Raw genomic sequence first — 13,408 nt, 5'->3', positions numbered from 1 at the left:
GTGAGAAGTCAAATTTGTTGTTATATTGGGATTTTTTAACACTCTAGAGGAGTATCAAAAGTTAAACATGCTTACTTTTAAATTAAGAGCAAGGAGAATCCAAGTTAGCAAATACAGGTATAAAGTATATACCTGCAAATTAGGTGATCCTGAGTGTAAGGTGATCCCACTTTATCCATATTAGAAAATAAAGAGAAAAATAAAATTTTTAGATTTTTATTTACATTAAACAGACAAACTTTTAAGGCTGTAGATAAGGTAGCTAAATATATTCTAAAAATATTCTATTTTTTGGTTAAGTACATAAACTTAAAATCATATATAAAATAATTCACTAAGTTAAAAAATAGTGCTTCTTCTCACTTTCGTATTTTACGAAATACTTTTATTCAAACTCTCTGTATGCACCTTAACTTGTATCTTACCACTCAAGCCAATTTTAAGTCTCCTAAGAATATTTTCCAAATATATTAATTATAAGGGTAATTTTGGCTGCTGCACAAATGAACCTCAAATCTCAGAGGCTTAACTCAATGAAGATTTCTTTCTCATTCATCTAACAGTCCAATGTAGATGTTCCTGGCCAACAGGAAGTGACTCATCCTTGGTGTGATTCACACGTGGTGATTTGTGAACTGGGGGCTTCCATCTTTTGGACCTACGGTTTTCAAAAGTGCCCTCCTCATCTGCAGAGAGCATGTAGAAAAGAATCAGAGGGTGAAGAAGGCAAACTGCTTATCAAGCACCTTAGCCCAGAAGAAAAATATGTCAGTTCTACTCGCTAAAATTAGTCACTTGGTCCCTCTTAAGTGCAGGGGAGTCTGGGAAGTGTATTCACTTCTCAGCTGCAACCTTATTTGATGGAAAGAAAATCATGAATTTTGATGAACTATTAGTCCTCTTTGCCATATTACCGTGAGATAAAAGGTACTGTCACTGAAAAATTTATACAAGATATATGTACTCATTCATACAATATTAGAGGAGTTTTTAGGAACATATAAGTGAATATTTGTAATTACTACTTTTTATATGGCTTCTTGGGCTTCCCAGGTGGTACTAGTGGTAAAGAGCCCACCTGCCAGAGCAGGAGACATAAGAGACGAAGGTTTGATCCCTGGTTCGGGAATATCCCCTGGAGGAAGGCACAGCAACCCACTCCAGTATTCTTGCCTGGAGAATCCCTGTGGACAGAGAAGCCTGGCAGGCTACAATCCATAGGGTCTCAAAGTGTTGGACATGACTGAAGCGACTTAGCACACATATGGTTTCTTAAAGTGATGTTATTCAAAAGACTTGCTCGTAACAACATCCAAAAGTTGCAGTTCTGTGATTACTATCCCAAAAAGGATCTTCTCTCCTGTCTCTTTGGCAGGTGACTTCTACAGGGATCCTGTACTAGCTTTACAAGGTTGGTTTGGGACAGTGGTCCTTCCTTAAGCAATATATTGTTTTATGAAATAAAGTAGTGGGAGAGCCCGCCCCAACATCAGCAGAAGTAAGGACTTAAGTATACAGTCACCCTCTCTTTCAGAGGTATCATTTTTATGTCTTGCTGTATATTCAAGTACATTTGTTGTTGTTGTTGTTCATTCGATAAGTCATGTCTAACTCTTTGTGACCCCATGGACTGTAGCACACCAGGCCTCCCTGTCCCTCACTATCTCCCAGAGATTGCCCAAGTTCATGTCCATTGAATTGGTGGTGCCATCCAACCGTCTCATCCTCTGTCACCCTCTTTTCCTTCTGCCTTCAATCTTTCCCAGCATGAGGGTCTTTTCCAATTAGTCAGTTCTTCACATCAGGTGGCCAAAGTATTGGAGCTTCAGCTTCAGCACCAGTCCTTCCAATGAATATTCAGGGTTGATTTCCTTTAGGATTGATCTGTTTGATGTCCATTCAGTCCAAGGGACTCTCAAGAGTCTTCTCCAGCACCAGTCTTCTCCAGCACCACCAGTTCAAAAGCATTAATTCTTTGGCGTTCTGCCTTACATGACTACTGGAAAGGCTATAGCTTTGACTGTATGGTCCTTTGATGGCAAAGTGATGTCTTTGCTTTTTAATATACTGTCTAGGTTTGTCATAGCTTTCCTTCCAAGAAGTAGTCGTCTTCTAATTTCATGGCTGCAGTCACCATCCACAGTGATTTTAGAGCCCAAGAAGAGAAAATCTTTCACTGCTCCCACTTTTTCTCCTTCTATTTGCCATGAAGTGATGGGACCAGATGTCATGCTGCTAGTTTTTCTTATATATATTATTCAGTTTCATGTTTCTGGCCTGGTTAAGGACAGGGAAGATACATTCATTCAGCGGGAAGACTGAAAGAAATACTGAGAGAGAAAAAAGGAGAAAAGGACAGAGCAAATCAGAAGCATGAAAGGGACAGAATAGGAGAAAGAAACCCCAACATCCCACCTGTGCCCTACTTCTTACCTGAAGGTTCACCAAATCACCCCCAAGTCCCTCAACCATTGTGTCTCAGCTCCTTCTCTAACTCAGCATCCCAGGTCCCACCTCACATGCCCCTGGTCATCTAACAAACCAGCTTTCCCATTTCCACCCTCCCAATCAGGCCCACCTACCCCAATCTCCCTCTTCCCACAGCTAAACTGGCTAATATCTACTCATTCCCCTAAATTCTTCCACTAGTCCTTCAACTGACATGGTACAGACCAGGTAGAAAGAATTTCAATGGCAGGTCAACAGCACAGATCTAACAGAGTTCTTCCCTCTATTCCCTCCACCTTTCTCCACCAGAGAATACTTCGTAGAGATGTACTATCGGAATGAGACGCGATATGAACCACATCCCCTCACGCTACCTGGCTGCACCCCCAGCTGCCCTTTGGCGAAGTTTGTTGAGCTGGTTGCCCCCGTTATCTCCCAAGACTGGTCCATGGAGTGTGCCATAAGAAACCATAAAGGTACTGAGGACATTATCAATTAGGGTGAATGCAGAGCTCTGCAGAGAAGGCAGAACATCTTTTTTCCAGATGGATGGTGCTTTGAGACTATAAACTGGCTTCACCCCCATCTTTGAGGGAAATAGGGTTTGGGTGATAATTGTATGTTTCAGAGACCTCAACTTCAGGAAACTCCTATTTCTTCACTGGGCTCTGCCTCTACCTGCCATAAACCTTGTCAACCTATATAAACCGAGGAAGCAGTAATCAAGCAGAAAACATTTACTTGGGATCAAAGAATTGGAATTCAGGAAACAAGCATCAGACTGATCTTGGAGAAACAGTAGTGAACAGTCCTGAAGAGAAATCAACTTTAGTTCTCTGCCCAGGAATTGAACCTCGGTAGCCTGGATGAAAACCAGGAATCCTAACCACTAGACCAACAGGGACTAGAGGCAACGGGTGAAATTCCCAGGCTCTTCCCCTCCTTTGAAAGCAAGAATGTTTCAAGGAGGCAAAAATTTAAAAAACAGGTACAAAGTTTATTAGCACAACCAATGGGAGAGCACACAGAGAAGTAGTTTATATAAGTGAGAAGCTAGGCAGAAATACGGAGAAGGCAATGACACCCCACTCCAGTACTCTTGCCTGGTAAATCCCATGGGCAGAGGAGCCTGGTAGGCTGCAGTCCATGGGGTCGCTAAGAGTTGGACATGGCTGAGCGACTTCCCTTTCACTTTTCACTTTCATGCATTGGAGAAGGAAATGGCAACCCACTCCAGTGTTCTTGCCTGGAGAATCCCAGGGACGGCAGAGCCTGGTGGGCTGCCATCTATGGGGTCCACAGAGTCGGACACGACTGAAGTGACTTAGCAGCAGCAGGCAGAAATACACACCCACAGGGAAAGGGTGTGGGAGTCCTCTGTAATGAGGAGGAGCACAGTAAAGAGGTGATTTAAATCCCTTATATAAGACAGGTCTTCTGGGTCTTTGTTTACCTTTGGCCAATTATGTTGGGTTTCTTTTTCACACCTGACCAGTCCTAGGACTCTTCCCAAGATGCATGTGCAACTTTCTACTAAGATGAATCCCACTGCAGAAGCCTGTGAGGATATGTCCAAACTTTTTATGGTGTGGTACCCTTCCTTTTTTGACCCCCAAGGAGCCTTCATAAGCATGTGCTGACATGGAAATTTTCCTTGACCTCAGGAGTGGCCATCTTATATCTTTATGTCAGCAGAGCTCAGCTTCTGCCACTAGCTTTGTCCTTGGAGTGTTTAGGTGAGACTAAAGCTTCAATTTTATTCCATTTGACATACACCAGCTGTCCAGTCCAGGGGTGCCAGAGTCCAGCTCCAGCAGCCAGGGAATCAACCTGAAGAGATGGGTGGTGTCGGCGAGAAATGATGCAGCCTCTCAATTTTCTTGGACTGTGTAACTCTATTTCAAGCTTAAGATTCTTTTTATACTTTAACAAAAGCATTAGGTCAGAGGTTTGACATGATTTCAATTTCCCCTCACCCAAATTTATTGTCTCCATAAATCATTGCTGTCCTTCAAGCAGAGTTTCTGCTTCAGCAGTTCTCTCAGAATAGTATTTACTTTAACTCGTGATTACACTGTAACTCGTGCTGAAGTCTGGGCTGCATACCACAAACCTCAGCTCATTTCTTATCTTTCTAAGTCCTGTTTGCCCCTAGTATCCTAAGCTTACTATTTCTTAAAAATGGCTTCCAGCTATTAATATCTCTAAAGTTCCCAATCTCTATAAGCTATAGTAGAATATGCTAACATTACAACATTCCTTAAATCTTTAGCTTCTAGGTATTTTAATTATTCCTAAGCCCTAAATTCAGCAAACTCCTTTGCCATAAACACTTTCCTCACAAATAGGCTTCAGATAGCAATCCCTCCCATGGCCTCAAGCTGCGGTCTATGTGCTCACCCTGGAACACTCTTTTGCAAAAGTCCTTGAACAAATGTCAATGATTAACTTTATGAATTATTCTCTGAGCACAGCTGCAGAAGGCTTTGTGCCTTCTCATGCTCCTCTCAAGAACAATAAGCACCTTAATATTCTTTTCAGTCAACTCAGCTGAGGAGAGGAAAAAACAAGTCAGAATCACAAGGCCTAACTCCTTCATCCCGGGTCTGTGCCTGCAGGACAAAGAGGGGGAGTTGGGGCCGTGCCTCCATTTTGTCAGTAATGCCTAACGCTGCTCCCGACACAGGGGCCCATCTATCTCCTACCTAAAAACTGGAACAAAGTTAGAAATGTAAGAATGTTCTGCATACCTCCTGGGGGGAGAAGGGGGAAACTTACTGGAATGTTGAAAGTATAGGTGTAATATTTGTTCTGAGGATAAGAGGAATTATGTAAGGCTTTAATTCTGGTATCTTCAGAAAACCTGAGCAAACTCTCAGGTCCTGCAGAAACCACTTACTATAAAAGAAGAAATCATATTCAAGTAACACTCTTTAGAGTCCTGTAGATTTGCAACATGCAGATGCAACACATCTAGAAAACACTATGCTACTTTACCAGCACACATAAAGATGAAACAGGTTCTAGAGATGGTTTCAACTGGATGCCAGAGTCTAGAGTTAAAGCCATTCTCTCTCCTAGTTGGTCATGGGTTGACTGACTGACACAAGACATCAATTGGTGTGTTTATTTGTATTATTTCTTTTCCAAGTAAATATTTGGCCTTGGGGCCATCATTCAAATATCCTTTCTCCTTCATGCATGTAAGCCAAATGTAAAATAATGAGTAAAGTCATTTTAGGAAATTCAAAAGCATTACTTTTGAAATGGTGTCTTTAAAAATTGTGTGTATGTTTACTTAGAATAAAATTCCTGAGGAACAGATTTTAGAGGCTCTATTTTTGTTTTATGGTTTAATTTTAATGTAACAAGAAGGAAAATATTAATATAAAGTAAAATGACTTGGCTGGTTTAAATTAATGTTCTAAATTGAAAGTGTATTTAGTTTGGACTTTGCTACTTCAGATAAAGCCTAAACTGATGGGTGGCTCTGCTTCATCTATTTATGATGGAACTGGCTAAGGAAACAACCTGGGAAAATTTACAATGTAGTAGAGAAGTAGGGAAATGCTTATTATACAGAACAGCAAAGGTTATGCCTAAAGACTCCAAGAGTTGCTATAGGAACAACCCTGGATTTGGAGGGAAGGAGGCTGAAAGGAGCGCCAGGGAGGGCTCCCTACAAAAGTTGAGAGCATATGGAATCAGTTTGGATGGAGGTTTCTTCTACTGATGTGGTATAAGCGCTAAAAAAGCCCTTATCAAACGTACTAGTTGCTTTAAGTTGGAAAGGACAGTGGAGTTACTTTATTGAGGGTCCAAACAGATTGCCATAGGTTTCCTTCAAGTGGCCAATTTTAATGAGATAAAATGTCATCCCCACAAGAGCAAGGATTTTTATTTGTGGTATTTTCTCATGTATTGGTCCTCAGCAACCAGAAGTGACTGTGCTTGACATGAATTGCTATGCTATGCTAAGTCACTTCAGTCATTTCCAACTCTGTGCGACCCCATAGATGGCAGCCCACCAGGCTCCCCCGTCCCTGGGATTCTCCAGGCAAGAACACTGGAGTGGGTTGCCATTTCCTTCTCCAATGCATGAAAGTGAAAAGTGAAAGTGAAGTCACTCAGTCGTGTCAGACTCTTAGTGACCCCATGGATTACAGCCTAACAGGCTCCTCCGTCCATGGGATTTTCCAAGCAAGAGTACTGGAGTGGGGTGCCATTGCCTTCTCCATGACATGGATTAGTGCCCAATAAATATTTGCCCATGAATATATAAGTTAGTTACCTTTCTTCCCTGAACCTACTCTTTCTATCTTGACTGGCAGCAATACCTAGTACCCTGGGAGTTATCAGATTCTCTCTCTTCATTTTCCACAACTGTCTGTCACCTCTTCTTATCAAATCTACCTACAGTATGTCTGTAGAATTCTTTTCCTTAAAACAAAAACATCAGCAAACCCATACCCAAGTAGAGTGAAACACAGTTAAGCAGCAAAACATGTTAATAAAAAGAAAATGTAGGGATTGGTGTGCTGGAGTTAGCTCACACAGATCTGAAGAGTGGAAAGTTACATGTCTCACTTTCCCACTTTGAGTTCAGTGACTTCACTCTGGCTATTTGAAATTGGTCATGGTGTCATGTGGGACACAGAAGTCAATGTTTACCGCAATTTGGAGTTTTGTTTTGGGTTTGTTTGTTTGTTTTTTTAATCCAGTTTAGCAGAACACCACTGGTTTTAAGTCATAAAAAGTTTGTTACATGAGGTGGTCTCCAACAAAGTGAATTCAATATTTGAACTGCTTTAAGGAAAAAGGATTCAATTTGTTCTATATGGTCTCAAAGAGTGATGTGAGGGGCAGCAGGTAAATATTTCAGGAAGATAGTGTTCAATGTTGGGAAATCTCTGGGACGGAAAGTGTCCATTGGGGTGGGTGCCCACTTGGAAGGTTGTAGGGGTTGAATGACTCTTTACAAGGACCTTCAAATTTAGCAAATAAAAGTACAGGATACCTAGATAAATTTGATAGATAGCCCTAACTACTAAATTCTTATCATTTATTAAAAAAAAAAAAAGCTAAATTCAAAGACATTAACAGTACCCTGATAAATCCAGTAGAGGAAGCAGTACAAAACCATCAATAGGACATACATTGTGTGTACAAAATGCCTGACAAGCCTACTCATTAGAGTATTTCTATCTATGAAATTCTATTTATTCCTATGAGTAATGTTTTCACTAGTGCTAGTAGACCTAATTAACTTCATTGTCATATCAACTATATTAATCAGAGCCTTTTCTGGGAAACTCATTATAAGTCTAAGTTCCATACTATGTTACTTAAAAATAATAAAAATTTTTTTGAAAATGCTTAATTCCAAAATCTTACTAATACACTTGGACTCTCCTTACTAGCACTCTCCCAACCCCACCTCAACCTCCAACTCCAGTTATCTGATAAGAAAGAGATTTACTGGTAGGAAGTTTTAGTTTCCCCTCATAAGCTTTGTCAAGTTGAGAATCCGTAGCACATAGACACATCCCCAAGATTCAGTCATGAGTCTCTTTCAGGCAGGATCCATACCTTAATCTTCCTTGAACCTTCAGTCAGTAAGCAACGTCCAGAACCTGGTGCTTTTAATCAACATTTGCTAATTGAATAAATGTTCCATCTTCCATACCTAGCCTGATTTCCATATGTCTGGGCCTAGTTGTTCAATAAAAGGGGGAGAGAAGCTATGAATGAGCCTCGAATGTAACTGCACTGTAAACACTCATTGACTATATATTCATATATTTATACCACTGTGTCTGTGTCTTTAGCCTCTGTTTCCAGCATAGTCACCTTGGCATTCTCCTGTTTCCCCACTGCCATTTAGAGTCCTTGTTCAATGATATGCCTTCCAGCACCCCTCCTCCCCCAGAGATGAGACTGTGTGATTACTATACCTTTTCTCATCCTCTTCATCATCATCAGTTTCTTAAAACATGTCTTATCATTCATTAATGACATTGGGAACGTGCTTTGGTAAACCCCAGCTCACTCATCACTCCACTCCTGTCCTCAATCTAGGCAATTCTGACAGTCATAAAAATGGCCCTACCCACACCCTTCCCACCTCACCAATACACACCCCTAGGTCAAACCAAGCACACAGTTTCTGCATTCTGATTTGCTGAATGGAGCTGAATGAAACCAACTGTCACCATTTCAAACTATGAACGTTGACATTTCTAGTCCAAACTCAGCTGTATCTTTCAATGCTACATGATAAATGTATTCATCCTTACTGGACTCTTTTCCTATTTTCTATAGGAAGGTCTTATTGATTTTATCCAACTTCTAATTCCATCTTTGCTTCTCTAATTTTCATGAGATGTCCTAAGAATAACAAAATAATCCACTGAAAACTCTCTTATGTTCTCCGGTCACTGCCTCAAAATATCTCAGTAGCTTTAACCTGCCTTTCCTACTGTTCTTCAGGAAAACATGTTCCTCCTTGAGCAACCTAACTCCTCTCCTCAAATACATGATCTCACTCCTACAGTCCCCTTGGACCTCCATGAAACTCTTAGCTTCATTTTCTTCCTCTGCTCTGGCTCTGTCCCCTTTTCTATTAAGAGCACCATCAAGGGCCTGCTCCATATCACTCTCTTCAATCCCAATTTTCTCAAACTAATAATTTCCACCTATTACTCTATTTCCTTTACTCCCTCTCACTCCTGAACTATTTTGTAAAATTATATTAGTCTTCCTTCATTTCTTTGTTGAAAGTCGTTCATACCTAATTCATGACTGTAGTTCAGATCATAAACTCCTTATTGCAAAATTCAGAGTTATATTTAAGAAAGCAGGGGAAACACTAGACATTCAGATATGACCTAAATCAAATTCCTTAAGATTATACAGAGGAAATGACAAATAGATTCAAGGAATTATATCTGATACATTGCCTGAAGAAATATGAACATAGATTTGTGACATTGTACAGGAGACAGTGATCAAGGCCATCCTCAAGAAAAAGTAATGCAAACAGGCAAAATGGTTGTCTGAGGAGGCCTTACAAATAGCTGAGAAAAGAAGAGAAGCTAAAGGCAAAGGAGAAAAGGAAAGATATACCCATCTGAATGCTGAGTTCCAAAGAATAGCAAGGAGAGATAAGAAAGCCTTCCTTAGTGGTCAATGAAAAGAATTAGAGGGAAACAAAAGAATGAGAAAGACTAGAGATCTCTTCAAGAAAATTAGAGATACCAAGGGAAAATTTCATGCAAAGATGGGCACAATAAAGGACAGAAACTATATGGACCTAGCAGAAGCAGAAATATTAAGAAGAGGTGGCAAGAATACACAGAAGAACAGTACAAAAAAGAGCTTCACGACCCAGATAACATGAAAGTTTTATCACTCACCTAGAGCCAGACATTCTGGAATAGGAAGTCAAGTGGGCCTTAGGAAGAATCACTACAAAGCTAGTGGAGGTGATGGAATTCTGGCTGAGTTATTTCAAGTCCTAAAAGATGATGCTGTACGTGCTACACTCAATATGCCAGCAAATTGGGAAAACTCAGCAGTGGCCATAGGACTGGAAAAGGTCAGTTTTCATTCCAATCCCAAACAAAGGCAATGCCAAAGAATGTTCAAACTACCACACAACTGCACTCATCTCACACGCTAGCAAAGTAATGCTCAAAATTCTCCAAGCCCGGCTTCAACAGTACATGAATCAAGAACTTCCAGATGTTCAAGCAGAAAAGAAAAGGCAGAGGAACTGGAGATCAAATTGCTAACATCTGTTGGATCATAGAAGAAGCAAGAGAGTTCCAGAAAAACATCTGCTTCTGCTTTATTGACTATGCCAAAGCCTTTGACTGTGTGGATCACAACAAGCTGTGGAAAATTCTTCAAGACATGGGAATACCATACCACCTGACCTGTCTCCTGAGAAATCTGTATGCAGGTCAAAAAGCAACAGTTAGAACTGGACATGGAACAACAGACTGGTTCCAAATAGGAAAAGGTGTATGTCAAGGCTGTATATTGTCACCCTGCTTATTTAACTTATATACAGAGTACATCATGCAAGATGCTGGGTTGGATGAAGCTGGAATCAAGATTTCTGGGAGAAATATCAATAACCTCAGATACACAGATGACACCACCCTTATGGCAGAAAGCAAAGAACTAAAGATCTTCTTGATGAAAGTGAAAGAGGAAAGTGAAAAAGAAGGCTTAAAACTCAGCATTCACAAAACTAAGATCATGGCATCTGGTCCCATCACTTCATGGCAAAGAGACAGGGAAACAATGGAAACAGTGGGAGATTTTATTTTCTTGGGCTCCAAAATCACTTCAGATGGTGAGTGCAGCCATGAAATTAAAAGATGCTTGCTCCTTGGAAGAAAAGTTATGACCAACCTGACAGCATATTAAAAAGCAGAGACATTACTTTGCCAAAAAAGGTCCGTCTAGTCAAAGCTATGGTTTTTCCAGTAGTCATGTATGGATGTGAGAATTAGACCATTAAGAAAGTTGAGCCCTAAAGAACTGATGCTTTTAATCTGTGGTGTTGGAGAAGACTCTTTAGAGTCCCTTGGACTGCAAGGAGATCCAGCCAGTCCATCCTAAAGGAGATCAGTCCTGGGTGTTCCTTGGAAGGACTGATGCTGAAGCTGAAACTCCAATACTTTGGCTACCTGATGTGAAGAACTGACTCCTTGGAAAAGACCCTGATGCTGGGAAAGATTGAAGGCAGCAGGAGAAGGGGATGACAGAGAATAAGATGGTTGGATGGCATCACTGACTTGATGGACATGAGTTTGAGCAAGCTTCGGGAGTTGGTGATGGACAAGGAAGCCTGGCGTGCTGCAGTCCATGGGGTTGCAAAGAGTTGGACACAACTGAGTGACTGAACTGAATGAACTCATGCCTAATTCAGTGGCCTCTTTTTGAAACTTTTCCTAGAAGAATCACCTATCTCCATTTTACAGGCTAGAAAATCAAACCTCAGAAAAGAATATGCCATGAGTAGTAGGGTTCAAGCCTAAAGCACTCTCCAACATCATATGTCTACTATATTTCTTCCCTTTCCTTGCACACTCTCTAGTGAACTATTCTCTTTGGACAAATACCCCAAAATAGCATTGATGGGTCAAAGTTTACAAACATTAAGTAAACAATAGATATTTATTCAGTACCTATTATGTACTTGATATGTGCCTAGATAGCAGTCAGTAAGTTTGCTAAGGAAACAACATCAAGACCAGAGAAATTTTCCCTATGTGTCTTGTAAATTTTGACATGGATGTGGGGAGGCAGGCAAGGAGGACAGAGAGACAGGAGAATTCAACAATCTCAAACAATTAAGCATGGTGAGTACTGTAATGAAGAACACATAGGTAACTATAAAAACATATAGCAGAGGCAATTATCTGAAGTCTAAAGTATCAGAGAAATCTTTTCCAAGGGAGAGATGTTTAAACAAAAACCTGAAGGAAACAAGGAATTAACCAGATGAGTGGAGAGGAGGAGAAAAGAGAATGTTATAGATGAATAGGGAAAATGTATAAAGGCCAAGAGGGTTAGGATTAGGAGCATTTTAGGAATTGAAAAAGTGTGTCTGGTGAGAGTACAATCTTTTCAATCTTCACATGCTGGAGAAGCAGGCATTAAGTGTCTTGTAGGTCAAGTTAACTAACTCTGGTCATTAAAGGGTTTTATCCAGAAGACAGATGATGTGACTAGCCTCTTGCTTTAGACAGATCTCTTTGGTTCCAGTGGGGAAAGTAGATTTAAGAAAAGTGGTTCTGAGAGGAGGAGAACAGTTGGGAGGTTGTTGAAATAATACTCCCCCCACCCCCACAAAAAAAAACAAAAAACTAGTACATGTGAACGAGAAAAGCAAAAGTATTTAAAGGCAGAAAAGTAGAGTAGACAGGACTTGGGGAATTATGGCACCAGGAAGTTTTTGATACACACTGCCAGAATAGTTCTCAAAAGGAGATCAGTCCTGGGTGTTCATTGGAAGGACTGACACTGAAGCTGAAACTCCAATAGTTTGGCCACCTCATGTGAAGAGTTGACTCATTGGAAAAGACCCTGATGCTGGGAGGGATTGGGGTCAGCAGGACAAGGGGACGACAGAGGATGGCTGGATGGCATCACCGACTCAATGGACATGAGTTTGAGTGAACTCCAGGAGTTGATGATGGACAGGGAGGCCTGGTGTGCTGCGATTCATGGGGTGGCAAAGAGTTGGACACGACTAAGCGACTGAACTGAACTGAACTGAACTGAGTACCAATTCACACTGCCTTCAGCAGCTTTCATGTGTCCCCATGTAGTAGGACATATTTTAGTCATTACCGGCACTAGACCTCTTTACAGTAAGATATAAGTAACCACTGTCTTTTCTCAGATTCCAGAACATTACTCTGTCAAACTCACAAAATCATTTACAGTACAAAGGAATGTATACTTTAAAAAATAAACATGAGGGAGAAGGAAAGCCAGAGAGAGGAAAAAACCTCTCCTTAGTCTTCTCTTTGTTCTCAGACTTTTTGTTGAGTTTCTACTGGATTGCTAACTTCCACCAACCCCGGAGATGATGGTGTTCAGGGCTCTGTCCCTGGTTTCCTCTTTCCACAGTCACCATGAACCAGAGTTACTGAAGACTCTATCTTCTTCTACCGTCCTTATTTTCATATCTATATATAGATTTTTAGACCTGTTTTTTTCCAGTTGCCTACTGATCATCTCTACCAGGATAATAATCCACCTCAATCCTACATTTGAAACAAATTTTATTATCTCCTCTACTCCAAATGGATCCTTTCCAATGTGCTTTCAATCTCACTTTGCAGCCTAATTCTTATTTATCCAACCTAGAACTCATGGGATGGCCTAGACCACAATGTCCACTTTACCAGTATATTTAGTCCATCATAAAGTCTGTCAA

At 40.7% G+C, this 13,408-nt stretch overlaps 1 protein-coding gene across 5 annotated transcripts in view; it reads left to right on the top strand.

Moving 5' to 3' along the window:
• The window catches only part of ACP3 (acid phosphatase 3), a 61,354-nt gene that overhangs the window by 32,267 nt on the left and 15,679 nt on the right, over positions 1–13,408 (top strand). For 2 of the 5 annotated variants that reach the window (XM_070771340.1, XM_019962465.2), the window contains exon 10: positions 2,758–2,924. The exons of 2 other annotated variants lie outside the window; for them this stretch is intronic. In XM_070771340.1, coding sequence (XP_070627441.1) covers positions 2,758–2,924 — 167 coding nt within the window. Of the gene's footprint in view, positions 1–2,757; positions 2,925–4,227; positions 7,574–13,408 lie in introns of those variants that run through there. One more of the 5 variants, XM_019962475.2, reaches the window with a different exon arrangement.

This window comes from Bos indicus, chromosome 1 (assembly GCF_029378745.1).
Source record: "Bos indicus isolate NIAB-ARS_2022 breed Sahiwal x Tharparkar chromosome 1, NIAB-ARS_B.indTharparkar_mat_pri_1.0, whole genome shotgun sequence".
Taxonomy (NCBI): Eukaryota; Metazoa; Chordata; class Mammalia; order Artiodactyla; family Bovidae; genus Bos; species Bos indicus.
The sequence above is the reverse complement of the archived record's forward strand: the minus strand, read 5'-3'. Positions and strand labels throughout refer to the sequence as shown.